Source organism: Siniperca chuatsi, linkage group LG1, assembly GCF_020085105.1.
Source record: "Siniperca chuatsi isolate FFG_IHB_CAS linkage group LG1, ASM2008510v1, whole genome shotgun sequence".
Classification (NCBI taxonomy): domain Eukaryota; kingdom Metazoa; phylum Chordata; class Actinopteri; order Centrarchiformes; family Sinipercidae; genus Siniperca; species Siniperca chuatsi.
In genome coordinates this window covers 1483766-1498256 of record NC_058042.1, presented here as the reverse complement: position 1 = coordinate 1498256, position 14491 = coordinate 1483766, and the positions used below count along the sequence as shown (strand labels likewise).

Below are 14491 nucleotides of genomic sequence, written 5' to 3'. Positions count from 1 at the left end.
CGGCATGAAGGCGTGAAGCTGAAACTGGTCCTCACAAAGATAGACTTACAAGAACACACACACACACACACACACACTGCAGCTGCATTACATCATCTGGTTCAGTGCGAAGAGGAGGAGGATCAGTGTGTGAGAACACTGTGTTCTGCTCTGGTGCATGATGGGAACTGCAGTCCTCCGTCAGTCACGTTCTCCACATACACCTGGGAGGTCCTGTTGGTTTATCTATTACAGAACCGGTCAAATGATTCGTTTTAGGTCTTTAATTTAACTTTAACTAGGCTGAACTTCACCAAACTCATCACAAATCATACTGCAGTGACGAAATTAATCTTTCGGTTGGCAGATTTCTTGTGGCCGTGGTCTCTGATGAAAACACAATTTTCACCACATTTAGAGGACGCAAGCAAATATGATCTGAGCCAATCTGATGGTGCTTCGCCCACAGGTGGCGCTACAGTAACATGATACATTTAAATGGATGTAACTCGGTCACGAGTCTGACTCACTTTAAATAAAGTGAATGTTGTCTGATGCACGACCGGGAGACACGTTGCAGGTCCAGAATTTGGGACCTGATCTGAAACCCGAGGAAAAGCTACGCAAACCTGATCTGCAGACGTAGATTCTCTAAAATACAAAATGCGTTGGACCCAAACAGAGAGAGAGAACAGCAAAACTGGCAGCAGCATGATGCTCCACCAGGTCTCAAACCGCCCAGAGGACCCCTGAAGACCCCCAGACCCCCAGAATAAAGTCATGCAATAAATAATAACAGTCCCACCGACTGACGGCACGGAGGCGTTAACGCCTAACGAAAGCCTGTGGCCCAAATGTTGCTTTTCCAATAAATTCACCTGGACTCTGTGGAGCTGTGAGCTCTGAGGGTCTGAATGAAAAGCGACAGACCGTCAACCAGAGCAACAGATGGAGGCGTTAACACACAAACACAGATCTGTGTGTGCGCGTGGTGAGTCTTGCAGTCAGGATGAGTAACGGCTCATTGTCAGCCTTTAAATTTAGCGCTGACATTTTCCTCAGAAGCACATCGACCCGGCAAACCAGATCAAACCAGACCTGCTGGATCCAACCAGATCCAGTTCCCCCTTTCATCGTCGTGTTTCAGAAGTTTTACTGTGTTTTTATTTTCAGTTTTCTTTTAGACGCAGTCAGATCGGAGGTGTGTGTGCTGTGTGTGTGTGTCTTCTGTTGTGCTCTCTGAAACCTGAAGCGTCTTTTCCTGCTTCTGTGCGTTTCCTCACAGGGGTCAAAGGTGAGCCGGTGCAGGACCTCCTGTCTGCGAGACTCCATCTGATTAACAATACAGCACAGTAAAAAAAAAAAAAAAAGCATAAGATGCAACATAAAGCACTTTGCAGAAAAGTAAATTACAAAAAGAAACAACCAATCGTAGCAGCGCAGCCAGCAGCTGACTCCACGTGGAGACAGCGAGTTTGTTTTTGACGTTAGCGTCGCAGATCAGTCTGGGAGATGCTGCTTTTTCCTTTCTGTGCGATTTTTATACAGGTTTATTTTTGTATATAAAACCTGACCGATCACTCTGCGTTTAGTTTTCAAGAGGTTTAGTGTGAATCTGCTTTCTCTGCTTTTGCACAGGCTGCCGTGTCAGTCAGGTGTTATTGATCGGCTGAACGATGAAGCTCTCGGCTCTGTGATGAGCGCTGATGTAAGCTTAAAAACAGAACTATCCAGTAAAATCACTGTGACTGATGAAGAGCTTTCTGTCAGTGAGCAGGAGGATTCCTCTGAAATTAACCTCCACTGCTGTGACCCCCCTCCTCCTCCTCCTCCTCCTCCTCCTCCTCTTCCTCCTCCCTCTGCCCTGCTGGACCAATCGCAGCCCAGCATCCCTGCCGGCCAATCAGATCACTCCTGGGTGATGTCATGCAGCAAGCTGCTGTTTGGTGCTGATGCTGCTGAGCTGCAGATCTTCAGTCTGAACAGAGACCGAGCATCACTGCAGGGTGAGTACACACACACACACACACACACACTTACACTGATATTCTCATGTATTTGGGATTATTTGATGTTTTTGTTAGCTTTCTGCATGTTTGCAGCTCAGACGGCGGCAGCCTCTTTTAAACAGAAATGTGAACCGATGAAAGCCGGTTTCACTCATCTGATTCTATTCTCTTCATTCTTTCGTCCATCTGCAGATTCTGTTCATCGCTTTGATCTTTTCTGTCTTTCTGTCTCTCCTGCATTGTTTCCTTTTTGTCTTCTTGGTCTTTGTGATTAGTTCAGTGTTTGTGCTGCACGCTCAACTCACTCTTCTCTGCAGAAGGTGATGCGCTTACTGGCAACAATGACATCATTGCTTAGTCTCTGCACACACACACACACACACACACACACACACACACACAAAGTTTGAACATTGTGTTTTTGCATCAGTCTTTACAGGAGAATCAATTAAAACATTTTGATAACAGGTTTGTGTTTTTCAGTCTTTTCCTGCAGAAAAATTGTAAATATAATCTAGTTTCTGTTTCTCCAAACTGCTGCTGTTTGAAATCTGAATCTCTTTGTTTTTATGATTTAATTTAAGGAATCAGTTTGGATTCTAAACATGGGCATCTGGCTTTATTTTGGACGTTGCAGAGATTAAACAATTCATGCTTAATAGATGACTAGATAATAGAAAATCATCTTAAGCTGCAGCTTTAGTGTTTGTGCACATCAGCAGACAGTTTGTTAATGTTTCTCTGGATTTCCGTTATATTGTGCACTAAATGACTTGGTAAAGTGAAGGTTCGTGATGAGGAAAAAGCTGCTGCTGTTGTTTAAAATCAGCCAGTTTGTGCAGCAGCTGGATGATGTGATGATCCGGAGGCTGAATCTCCTGCAGCGTGTCGTGCCGCTGTGTTTGTTGCTGATTCAGTCTTCACACTTTGGATGAATTATTTTTAGCTGCTGAATCAAAAACAGCTCATGTTTGCACGAATGACTCAACTCGTAAAGATCTGTCAAAATCTGACCTTTAAATCCAAACGATATTCAGTTTAGTAAAGAAACAGAGACATTCTTTCAGAGGAAATCTGCATAAACTCCAGTCCCACAAAAAAAATTAAATGTGAGATATGTTTGTATCATTGTTTAACATGAGAAGGGAGCTGCAGATAAAACAGGCGGAGCTGACCGAATGACAAAATGATGCATTAAAGATTTTAAAAAGTATGTCTCTATATCTGGCAAACAAATAACAAAACAAGTTTAAAGCTAAATTGCAAAGTGACGTTAAACTCCAGAAGGGGAAGACCTCATGTTTAGGGCGCAGTGGCTCCTCTTACTTCCACTTTTTTCTTTGCTCTTTTGTTTCATATCTTTCCTCTTGTTTAGTTTCTTCAGTTTTCTAAGAAGATTCAAACAGCAGCTGCCCGTTTCGATTTTGTGGGACTTGTGTTCCCTGAGTTTAGCTTGGCAGGTGTCCTTAACTCGGAGGTTCTACACCTACCAGCTCAAGCTGCTCAAGCTGCTGTCGTGAGATGTGTGTCATTGCCTGAGAGGCTTTACCCAGGGCAAAATGAATGCCTTTCCTCTGCAGGTTTCCCTTGACACCAGAGAGTAACTCTGAACTGATTCTACTGGATTTACTTTCATTTGACTCCTCTGTCTCTCCGTCCCTCCTCAGGAACAGACTCTACCTCACCACAGTGTCTTTGACAGAAAACAGCAGCAGCAGCAGAATGACTCTAGCAGGTAAAACCTCAGTGATTTCATTCGATTTTTGGTGGCGTTTTTTGTTTCTTGGTTTTGTGATGTGTTCATCTGACTGAATCTGTACAGATTTGTGGCTCAGCTGCAGTTTTTCTTTTCTCTTCCTCTCTCTGAATGTCCCAGCATACAGAGAGAAGATGCGAGAGCTCCCCCTGGTGTCTCTCTTCTGCTCCTGCATCCTTCCCGAACTCAGAGACACTGCAGCCGACAAGAAGGAAGGTCAGCAACACTATTTAGTCCTGTGGCTCCCAAACTGGAGGGGGTATAATTGCTGCATTACAGAACAATAATTGCTGGAACAGAGCCAGCATACAGTCTATGGGCCATAATTCATGTCATTAGTTCTGCCTCTGCTTTTCCTGCTGTGAAAAGTCAAAACAAAAGCCTTTTGTGTGTAAAAACTCAGTTAGGACAAAATTAGAACAGAAAAAATGTGTAAACAGAAGCATTAAGTTCACGTCCTTGATAAGATTACTTCACTAAGATTAAACTAGGTTCTTTTTGTTACTAGTTTTCCCAATATTGTCGGGGTATTATGGTTCTGTCTGTTTATCAGTCCAACACTTAAGACTTTCTGTCTGTTCCAGATTTCATGGTTAATCATCTAGAATAATTCTACTGACATGTGTCAGCCTATCCCAGCATGCATTGCAGAAGTGAGAAGGGGGGGTACACTAGTCTATCAGTATCTAGTATCTCCAGTTCACCTAACCTGCTTGTCTTTGGACTACACGTGGGGGGAAACTGGAGCACCCAGAGGAAACCCTCAGACATTTCAAATCATCAGAGTCAGAGTTTGTTTCCTGCTGCAGAGGAAATAGAGAAATGAGTTACTGGTACTTATTTGGTCTCGTGTTCTTCTTGCAGCAGGCGTGGTGGACTTGAACCTGTGCAACATCCGGGACATGGAGGTGATCGAGCTGAGCAAGCGGACGAGCGGCCAGGCCTTCGAGGTCATCCTGAAGCCGCCCACCTTTGATGGTGGCCCCGAACTGAGGGCGACTACGCCGCCCCGCCAGAAACCCTCGCTGGAAGAGATCCAGAAGAAACTGGATGCCGCCCAGGAGAGGAGGAAGGTGTGTGGAGTGTTGGGGGTGGATTTCAAGAAAATTATTGTTATTGTAAGGTCACACTAAGTGATGATGATTCTCACGACATCCTTCACATTACACACAGTCATTTGATCCAATATAACAGTCTACAGCCGAGCTAGCAGCTCTGTGAGGCTGTATGCTGATGCTAAATGCTAACATCAGCATGCTAACATGCTCACAGTGACAATGCTAACATGCTGATGTTTAGCAGCTTTACCCTCCTAGTTTAGCGTGTTAGCATGCTAACATTAGCTACTTAGCAGTAAACACAGAGTGCAGCTGAGGCTGATGGGAACGCCAGCAGCTCTGCAGGTGTTTGGTCAGAAACCAAAGTGTCGGACACGTTAACATGTCGACCTGATGGTGGCGCTAGATGGAAAGTCAGAGGATCAGCAGAGTTATTACAGTTCATCCTGAGGGGAGCGTGAACGATGAAGCACGTCTCATCACAGTCCAGCAGCTGCTGAGATGTTTCAGTCTGGTGGACCGACCGACCAACTGACAAGAAGTTATTTTACAGTCTAATGAGTGATGATTATCTATTGAGACATAAACTTTCAAAGAATTCAAGAAAATGATGGCCACAGCGCTCTCTTTTAGCCAGATTTCTGACTGTCATTAAGTCTGCCACCTAGTTTGATCGGAGAAGGTCTTTTGAGTTTTTATTGGCTTTCAAATCGACCGAACGCAGAGCATTTCTTTGGTGCGACATCATGCAGTGGTCATTTCAGAAGTGATGCTACCAGAAAATAAGACCACCAAGAAACTAGTGTTTACGCTCAACAAACTCATAACGACTGACCCAAAGAACCCACATGCACACACAGGTAAAAGCTCACTGTACACGTTCCCTCTGTCTCCCTCTAGTGTCAGGAGGCGGAGCTGCTGAAGCACCTGGCCGAGAGGAGGGAGCACGAGCGTGAAGTCGCTCAGAAAGCTCTGACCAAAGAGCGTCAGGAGCACCGGGCCGACGCCGACAAGGAGCAGAGGAATATGCACCTGAACGCCTCACAGGAGCGGCTGCAGGAGGAGGTGAGGACGCAGATTTTATTGGCAGTTTTCACTCTTGTTTCCTGAGACGATTCAGATTCTGTGTCATGGACATGAATCACTAAAGGGAGTTTGTGATGTTTGTGTCTTTCAGGACAAGCACAGCGTGGAGGTGAGGACAAACTGGAGGAGGAGGAGGGGATTCTGGGTAGACGTACTGAGACAGAATGTGAAGACGTCGGTGTGATAACAAATATATCGAGAGTTTAACAAAATGATGTTAAATGGAAAAGCGCATTTAAAGTAACAGCTCGGCATTTTGGGAAATACGCCTGTTTAATTTATTGCAGAGAGTGTGTTAAGTACAGAGCTGGAGTCAGGATGTGGTTAGCTTAGCTTAGCATAAAGACTGGAATCAGGGGGAAACAGCTAGCCTGACTCTGTCCAAAGTTCAAAAATACACCTACCGACACCTCGAAAGGTCACTGATTAACACGTTACATCTCGTTTGTTTAAGCCAAACAAAAACCAAAATGTAACAACGGCAAATTGTATTATGTTCCAGACCTTTTCTTGGTTTTGGTGGTAGATTCATATTTACAGACATGAGAACGGCGTCTTCTCGTGTAACTCTTGAAACAGTATACGAATAGGCCTGTTTCTCAAATTTCCCTTTAAATTTATAGATCTCGCTTTGAACTTCTCAAACAGAAGAGGATTAAATGGGTCTCCTCCCAGAATATCTGACACAGTTTGCTATAGTGAACTTGAGAGTTCTCAATTTACCTTCAACAAACTATATGAATCAAAGTACACCACATGGCCAAAAGTAGGTGGACACCCGTGGACAATTGGAGTGCTGTCCTAGTTTTCCTTTTTTCTTGTGTATCATGAAGGATCCAGCACCCAGGCTTCCAGGTCTAATTGTCATTTTCTATGAACTAAGCGACTCAAACCAGTAAAAACCTGTCTGCTCCACATTCCTTTGGCCATATAGTGTATAAGTTTTCTCTTTCTATTGAGTGTAAACATGGTAATTGCATCATCATCCTGAAAAAAATGTGTGAACAAAATGTGTGCTGTATGGCCAACAATTTCAGCGATCCACAAAAAGTTGGGTAGTGTCAACTTCCTCTGTGACGAGCTGTTGAAATTCACGTTGAAAGTCAGAAATTTGAAAACTCTGAATATAATTTATGCTGAATCAAGATAAACGTGGACGTCCTGCCATTCTCCCGTGTGCATGAGTCAGCATGTGTTAGCTGTGTGCTAACTCCACCCCCTTTCTTCTGCTTCCAGGTGTCTTGATGGCCTGATCACAACACAAGCTGAACTTTATTTGGAAGCCATTTTGGACGAGCTGAGGTTTGTTGTGCCAGCAACCCGGCGCTGCTCCGACTGGGAGACTGACAGGAAGAGACACTGACGAGAGTGAGAGGAGAAGAAGAAAAAGAGGAGGAGGAGGACTGAGGGCGAGTCCGACTGCTCGACCTCTTCTGTACAACCAGGACTCTTCTCTTTATAACGAGAAAAACTTCTGAAACTGAAGGACGCTGCAGATTCAGTCATCATTAGATGGTTCACAGAGGTGTTACTGTGCTTTGTTGCCACGCCAACAGTGCCAATGTGTGTGTGATTGTGTACATATCAAGGATTCAACATCTTCGAGTCTGAAAAGTTGTACCCCACCCAACCAAACCAAACATGAAATGGACCTAACAGAAACCGGACCTGAACCCAAAGGGAGGAGTCCAGAAAACAGCCTGGGCCTCTTCTGCTATGTGAATATGGACGAGTCTCTGCCGCCTGGATATACAGCTAATCTGCGTTAGCCAGCTGCATCTGCTGGACAGTTCACATTATTACATTTACTTTAAAACAGTACGACAACAGGAACGGTTCATCAGTCGCTCTTTAGTGACATTTGCTGGCAGCCGTAGGACATCACGGCAAAATCAGCAAACGTGCCTGTTTCTCACAGGGCTGTGGTCAAGACCACTTAAGCGAGTCTAAGACAAGTCCAAGTCAGATCGAGTCCCGACACAGGTCAAGACCAAGTCAAGAACAATACCAGAAAAGCCAAAAACAAAGTCAACTGGACTTAGGCGAGACCAAAGACTGTTATAGACTAGATTAGTGTCTGAGACTGAGACAAGTCCAAGTCAAAATGCAGACAAACCATAATGACTCAAAACACCCTTGAGACCCTGAACAAGTCCGGTTGAAACCACCCACCAAACCAAGACAAGTTTGGGTCAGAGTCAGAGTCAGAACACCCATTAGAGTCAGACAAGTCCAGTTAAAAACACTCACAGGATCGAGACAAGTCAGAGAGACGAGAGCCAGTTAAAACATAGGTGATACCGAGTTCAAATGAAAACACTCACGAGACAGAGACGAGTCCGAGTCAGAACATCCACGAGACAGAGACGAGTCCGAGTCAAAACACTCACGAGACAGAGACGAGTCCGAGTCAAAACATCCACGAGACAGAGACGAGTCCGAGTCAAAACACCCACGAGACAGAGACAGAGACGAGTCCGAGTCAAAACATCCACAAGACAGACGAGTCCGAGTCAAAACACGCACGAGACAGACGAGTCCGAGTCAAAACACGCACGAGACAGACGAGTCCGAGTCAAAACACTCACGAGACAGAGACGAGTCCGAGTCAAAACACCCACGAGACAGAGACGAGTCCGAGTCAAAACATCCACGAGACAGAGACAGAGACGAGTCCGAGTCAAAACATCCACGAGACAGAGACGAGTCCGAGTCAAAACACCCACAAGACAGACGAGTCCGAGTCAAAACACACTTAAAAAAATAAGGGTTATAAAATGAAGGGATAAACGATCCCTGGAGATTAGACCTGAGTACTGCAGCCCTGTTCTCACAGCCCCCAAATTTTATTTTTCAGATTCTACATTTTTATCCGTCTCATGTTTCTGAATATAAAGACAATGTACTAAAATTAGCATGCTAGCATTATGCTACCGTTTGAAGCTACATCTCTGTATGTCCTTCCTGTGTAAGCTGGATGAGAAGACAGGAGTCCTGCTGGACGTTTTTAAGTTGCTAGCGAATGACACTCTTGCTATGTTACATCAACAACAAACAGCTAGGTAGCTCATGCGGCTAACATTAGCTACATCACAGGATACCTGCCTGTCCAACAATCATTATACCATGAATGAAGTTAACTGATAATCGATTGTGTACATTGTTTACAGCTGCAGTGGTGTGTCTCTGTGTGTGTGTGTGTGTGTGTGTCAGTCTGTTTCCCTGGCAACGTCAATGTAAAGGAGTCAGGGTGAGATGATGATGCTGATGCTGATGATGATGACAATGTACAGAAATCACATTATATTTTAAATTCAAGAATAAAACATTGACAATTTACTTATTTGTCCGGTTTTTTTATTGCGTTGCAACATTCAGCCTCTGAACTATAAATACATTAACATTAATATAACATCACCAATAAATACCTACTGAAGATCAAAACACTTAAATAAAAGGTAATTTAAATAATCTGAAACCATAAATACAACAGAATAAATGTAAAACATCCAATAATAATCTTTTAAACTTCAGCTCCTGAGTGTAGATGTTCTGATCTCCACTTTTCTGTTTGCTGTTTCGATACAAATTAAAAAATATAAACAAAACAAAACAAAAATGATATATTGAAAAAATGAAATTGAAATAAATAATAAAGGAATAAGAAGACAGATGAATTCAGCATCCAGCAGATCACAGAGCAGCATGTTCAAACTCAGCGAGCAGGAAAACTTTCACCTCACGTCAAATCAAATACAGATTAAATACTGATTAAAAATGGAAAATAATAAGTTACTTATGCGTTTTCTGATGATTGTTAAGTTTAAATCATGAGTTACTAACTACTAACTCTAACTTACAATGTGTCATTATTTTAACTTACTAACTTATGAGATACTAAGTCATATTTTTGGTATGATGTCTAAATTATGAGACTCTCGACTCTGGTTATTCTCCAGCCACGGTATATTCAATATTTGAGTTCAATATATTAAAGAACGTTTCCTTCAAATGAATTCAGATGAATCACAAGTTATTGTCATACACCCCTAAATCATATACTTCTCATTATTTCTCTCTCCTCGCAGACATTTTGGTGTTACTTTTAATAATAAGCTTCATTTTGTTTCTTTAATCTTATTTATTTATATCGTCCACTCTGATTTATGCATTTTTTATCTATTGAAAAGCACTTTGTAAGTTTGTAAGTTATCTTTAGCACGTTATAATAATTATATAATGTGACACATTGTCATAATTATGAGATGTCCTAATGTTTGACTTGATGTATTGTAACTTTATCATACTATAAGTTTATGATAAAGAGATAGAAAGTAATAGTTTCTACTTATTAAATCGCAAGTAGATTATACAAAATCAGAACTTTGACTTTAACTTTTAGTCAGATTTTAGTTTTTTTTCTGGCGGTACTGGTCTTCCGGACCCAACAGCCGTTCTGGTCTCTGCTGGTCTTCATTGTTGGTGCTGGACGATGGGTCGTACGCAGGTGCAGCCCACAGCGATGAGGCGGGACTCCAGCCGATAGTGGTAGCTGTGTCCCGCCCCTGACCCCGCCACCGCAGACCTGACCCGGCGCAGCAGCAGCACCTGGTGCATGATGGGTCTGGATTCCAGGCTCAGGTCCTCCTGGCCCTCCAAGTCCAGACAGCCGCGCAGCAAACAACGAGCCTCTGACAGCATCGGGGGGTACAGAGAGTCATCACGGGAGATGCTGAGGACGGAGAGAGAGAAGGGACAAAAAGCTATAAATATCACTTAATCTAAATCCTATGATTAAAGGACCATTTTCTTTATTTTGGCTCCTGAAATCCTTTACGAGAGTGGTTTCCTGTGTGTGTGTGTGTGTGTGTGTGTGTGTGTGTGTGTGTGTGTGTGTGCGTGTGTGTGCGTGTGTGTGTGTGTGTGTGTGTGTGTGTGTTTCCTTACTTGTATGCCCACGGGGAGATGGAGGCGTTCTCCAGCGGCCTGATGTTTCTGGTAGGAACCAAAGCGTTGGGGTCAAGCTGCAGTGGGACCGTTTCTACCACCGCACCATCAGAGGACTTCCTGTGTGTCTTCGCTGAGTGTCTTGATTGGCCGCCAGCTTTCGGCATGGCTGCTGCCTCAGTGGTCATCATCATCACCATCATCATCATCATCGCCACCACACAGGCAGCCTGAGGAAGAGGAGGAGAAATTAACCTTCAGACCTTGCATTTTGACAGGAACATGGGATTTTCACATATTTCACATGTGAAATGTAAGAAATCACACATGAAAGCGAATGAACAAATCAGCATTTAACATGTGATGAATTCATTTTTGGACATTGCACATATAAGTATAATGTAGAACATTTGCTTTTTTGAAGGAAATTTTAATTGAAATTTTAATTTAATATTTGTTAACATAGTAACAGAGTTCATTTTTATATCATAATGTCACTTTTCATGACTTTTGAGGCACCCTCGCCTTTCAGCCAATCACATGCCCCGATGCAGCCCCTCAGATTTAAAAATAAACTCCTATAAAACCCTGCTACTGAAAATCAGAATGATGAAATAACATTTCATAATGAGTTGAGTTTTAATAATTAATTTCACAGTTTATTGGTTAATTTATACATTTTGATCTTTGTATTGATGTAATTATCTATTTCAGAATGTCTTATTTGTTCATGCTGAGATTTCTGGCTTTTAAAACTTCATATTTCGTCCTGAACTCAACATTATTTGCACAGATTTAAATGAGGTGATAGAAATCAAAGCTGCTCTTACCGTCACTTTGCAGGAGTTTGATGTTGGAAACATGCTGACAGTTTGGACTCTTGCGCTTTGAGTGTCCTTGTTGTCCTTTTTGGTTCTTATTCAGATCTGGTTTTTTGTCTTTTTGCAGATCTTTCAGACTTCACTGCGTCCGACTCTTCAGGGTCCTCAGGCTCTGCTGGAGGTTCAGGTCAGGAGCTGTAACCTGGAGGTCCGATGGTACTCGATGCCGACGTGCAGACCTGAACTGTGTCCTCTGCTGGTGTTTGTGGAGTTGCAGGTGGTCTCCTTCTTCTGGTTGTTCTGCTGGACGTTGGGTTGAGCGCTGACTTTTATCCTGATCAGTGCATCAGAGTCAGCGCTGCTGTCGGACTTCCTCTGATGATGTCACCATCTGTCTTACTTTCTCGGTCTGTGTGTCTTTGATCCGCCTCTCTAAACCACACAGACCAGACTGCATGACAAAGCCTGACGGTCGACCCACTTTCACAATCGATGCTGAGGTGAAATTATTCTGCACAAAAATGTTGCAGCAGATTTTCTAGGTCAACGTATCCTCTACATCGTGAAGTCTGCGCCGTAAAACATCACGTTATATAAATGTACTTCATCATTGGGAAACTTTGTTGGGAAACTTTCTCACAAATTTCTGCTCGACGGGCTTCTCACGCTTTAGTGCACTTCTGGTCTGTTTTTCCTGGTTTGCTCGAATCAAGAGAAATCTTAATGCCAAAACCTGCAACGATATTTTAGACACCAGTGTTCCTCCATCTTTGTGTCAACAGTTTGCGTCTCTTTCCTGTTTGAATATGACTCAAAGCAGCTCCATAAATTTATGCTTTTCCCAGTTTGGTGTTGGCCTGCACAGAGTCCTGACCTCAACTAGGGGCGGTATGCCGGTTTCGTCAGCGTCACCGGTGTCACGTTCTTCCACGACATGGATTTTACTGTGGCTGCGATAACATGCAGGTAGATGGCTACGCACGTACTCATAGAACTGGAGTTACATCCAGTAACTTACTTACTATTTTCCTCGCTAACGCCGTCTCCGGTAACACGAAGATGTGGAAGGTAACGTTATGAGCAAAGTAGCTGATTTCTCTGCTGTTGGCTGCAAAAAGCAACACAAAAGTCTTCATCTACTCCCACCACCTGAGGAAGTGAAGACCCGGTGGATAGTGCAGGGCTATGGCGTCTATTATCCCAATGGCTGGGACGATGTTGGACTAACGTTGTAATATTGAGGGACAGTCAAGAGAAACTGTGAACGTTAAGCCTCATCTGAGAACCAGAGTAGTAGGATGGATGCAGAAAACTGTTTTTTCACGTTGCTTTTTGTGGAACTTCATACTACAACAGTTAGCTCAGCTGGCTTTATTGTTATGTGTGTGTGTGTGTGTGTGTGTGTGTGTGTGTGCTGGCCTCCAATCAGAAACTGACACACTTGCTGCCCACCTGCTCTCGGCGATTCCTTCCCCACAACTGGTTGCTCTTTGTTTTTACAATAAACCGAAACTAACCACTTCAACTCTCAGTGCTCACTTACAAAATCATATTTGCCGCAGTAGATATATGCTGCTTGAAAATTTCCAGTAATATGTTTGCGAATGGCAGACCACAGCTGCTGCTGTATGTGTGTCTGTTGCTGCCGTATGTAAATGTACTTGAGAGAGATAAATTAAGTACCAAGTGGGTATAAGTATAAAATAAAATAAGTGTGAAGTACAAATAAGACGGTGTCGTCCCTCATTCGTCCAGGAGTGTTCTATTCTATCGTAGAAAAGGTTGCAGTCGTAGTCATCTGGACACTGTTTTCAGAATCAAGACGTTTCGGCTCCCATCTGGAAGTCATTCTCAATTGTGAAAAAATGGGCCGGGAACTCAGAAATTTAAGCTACCCTGTGATTACTTAAGCCCCGCCCTCAGGAAGGAGTCTACCAGAGTATCTGTTGATTACTCTGCCTAGTTTCACCTGAAACTGACCTTCTTTGGTTTCCATGATGGCCCAGTAATCAGTAATCAGGCCTATTGTTTTCTGGCTGCACCTCCCTCATCACTGTTAAGTACCTGATTAGCATATGATTGGCTTGACCACGGTGTTAATACACTGTGGTAAACTTTGGGCAGATTGAATCTCAGACCACCATTTCTGTTCAAAGAGGGGTTTTCTTTTTTCACAAAAATGGCTTCTTTGACTCCTCTTTCAAACCAACTCTTCTCTCTACTTCGAATCTTCAATTTTTTTTTTTAACATATCCCGACATGTTCCCAACAACACTGTAGGTGTGTGGTCATACTTTGTGAAGTACAAAGTGGGTATAAGTTAATAGTGCATGAACTGTCAAGTTAAGTATAGCTTATTAATGAACCATCGTAGAAAAGGTTTCAGTCGTAGTCATCTGGACACTGTTTTCAGTGGTTGATGGAACACTCCTGGACGAATGAGGAACTACACCATCTTATTAATGGACCTACATTAGGGGACAGTCTACTCAAAACACGTGTAGGCCATTACCTCATTTTAATTCCTATTTGGAGCCAATAAACACAACATTTGAATCATTTTTGTTTCTTAAGATATGTTCCCTTACATTGCCAATGGAGTGAAAAGAGATCATGTTTTGAGTGGAGTATCCCTTTTATCTTTGTAATACCGTGATATAATACTGTCACCGTAAAAACAAATATATAATAATATATTATAATGATATAAATTTTAGGTCATATCGCCCACCCCTGACCTCAACCCCATCCAAACAGCTTCGGGATGAACTGGAACTACGAGCTGAAACGATTAGTCGATTAATCGAGTAGTGGGTCGACAGAAAATTAATTGGC

General features: G+C 43.0%; 2 protein-coding genes across 3 annotated transcripts; one reads left to right on the top strand and one right to left on the bottom strand.

Annotated features, from left to right (window-relative positions):
- The first annotated feature begins 1853 nt into the window (after nucleotides 1–1853).
- Nucleotides 1854–9227, top strand: LOC122878458 (stathmin-4-like). Of its 2 annotated transcripts, none has more exons than XM_044201267.1 (7): nucleotides 1854–1985; nucleotides 3656–3723; nucleotides 3865–3960; nucleotides 4612–4817; nucleotides 5703–5867; nucleotides 5980–5997; nucleotides 7125–9227. In XM_044201267.1, exons 2-7 carry the CDS (start codon nucleotides 3711–3713, stop codon nucleotides 7131–7133), a joined length of 507 nt encoding a protein of 168 aa, XP_044057202.1. In that variant the 5' UTR covers nucleotides 1854–1985; nucleotides 3656–3710; the 3' UTR covers nucleotides 7134–9227. The 2 variants fall into 2 exon arrangements, with proteins under 2 accessions (XP_044057202.1, XP_044057194.1); XM_044201259.1 differs by having other exon boundaries at nucleotides 4609–4817.
- An 88-nt stretch (nucleotides 9228–9315) lies between these two features.
- il17a/f1 (interleukin 17a/f1) lies at nucleotides 9316–12060 on the bottom strand. Its single transcript, XM_044201246.1, has 3 exons — nucleotides 11666–12060; nucleotides 10836–11065; nucleotides 9316–10620 (listed from the first exon to the last, which is right to left on the bottom strand). The coding sequence occupies exons 1-3, from the start codon at nucleotides 11696–11698 to the stop codon at nucleotides 10362–10364; spliced, it is 522 nt and encodes a 173-aa protein (XP_044057181.1). The 5' UTR covers nucleotides 11699–12060; the 3' UTR covers nucleotides 9316–10361.
- Nucleotides 12061–14491: the final 2431 nt, after the last annotated feature.

What these genes read in the sequence shown, in the direction of transcription:
- LOC122878458 (XM_044201259.1), top strand. An exon ending in TGCAGCCGACAAGAAGGAAG is followed by an intron (nt 3,961 to 4,608) that starts GTCAGCAACACT and finishes TTCTTCTTGCAG; the next exon opens with CAGGCGTGGTGGACTTGAAC. An exon ending in CCGCCCAGGAGAGGAGGAAG is followed by an intron (nt 4,818 to 5,702) that starts GTGTGTGGAGTG and finishes GTCTCCCTCTAG; the next exon opens with TGTCAGGAGGCGGAGCTGCT.
- il17a/f1 (XM_044201246.1), bottom strand. Translation starts at nt 11,698, where the DNA reads ATGTTTCCAACATCAAACTCCTGCAAAGTGACG. An exon ending in CAAACTCCTGCAAAGTGACG is followed by an intron (nt 11,066 to 11,665) that starts GTAAGAGCAGCT and finishes CCTCTTCCTCAG; the next exon opens with GCTGCCTGTGTGGTGGCGAT. An exon ending in ATCTCCCCGTGGGCATACAA is followed by an intron (nt 10,621 to 10,835) that starts GTAAGGAAACAC and finishes CTCCGTCCTCAG; the next exon opens with CATCTCCCGTGATGACTCTC.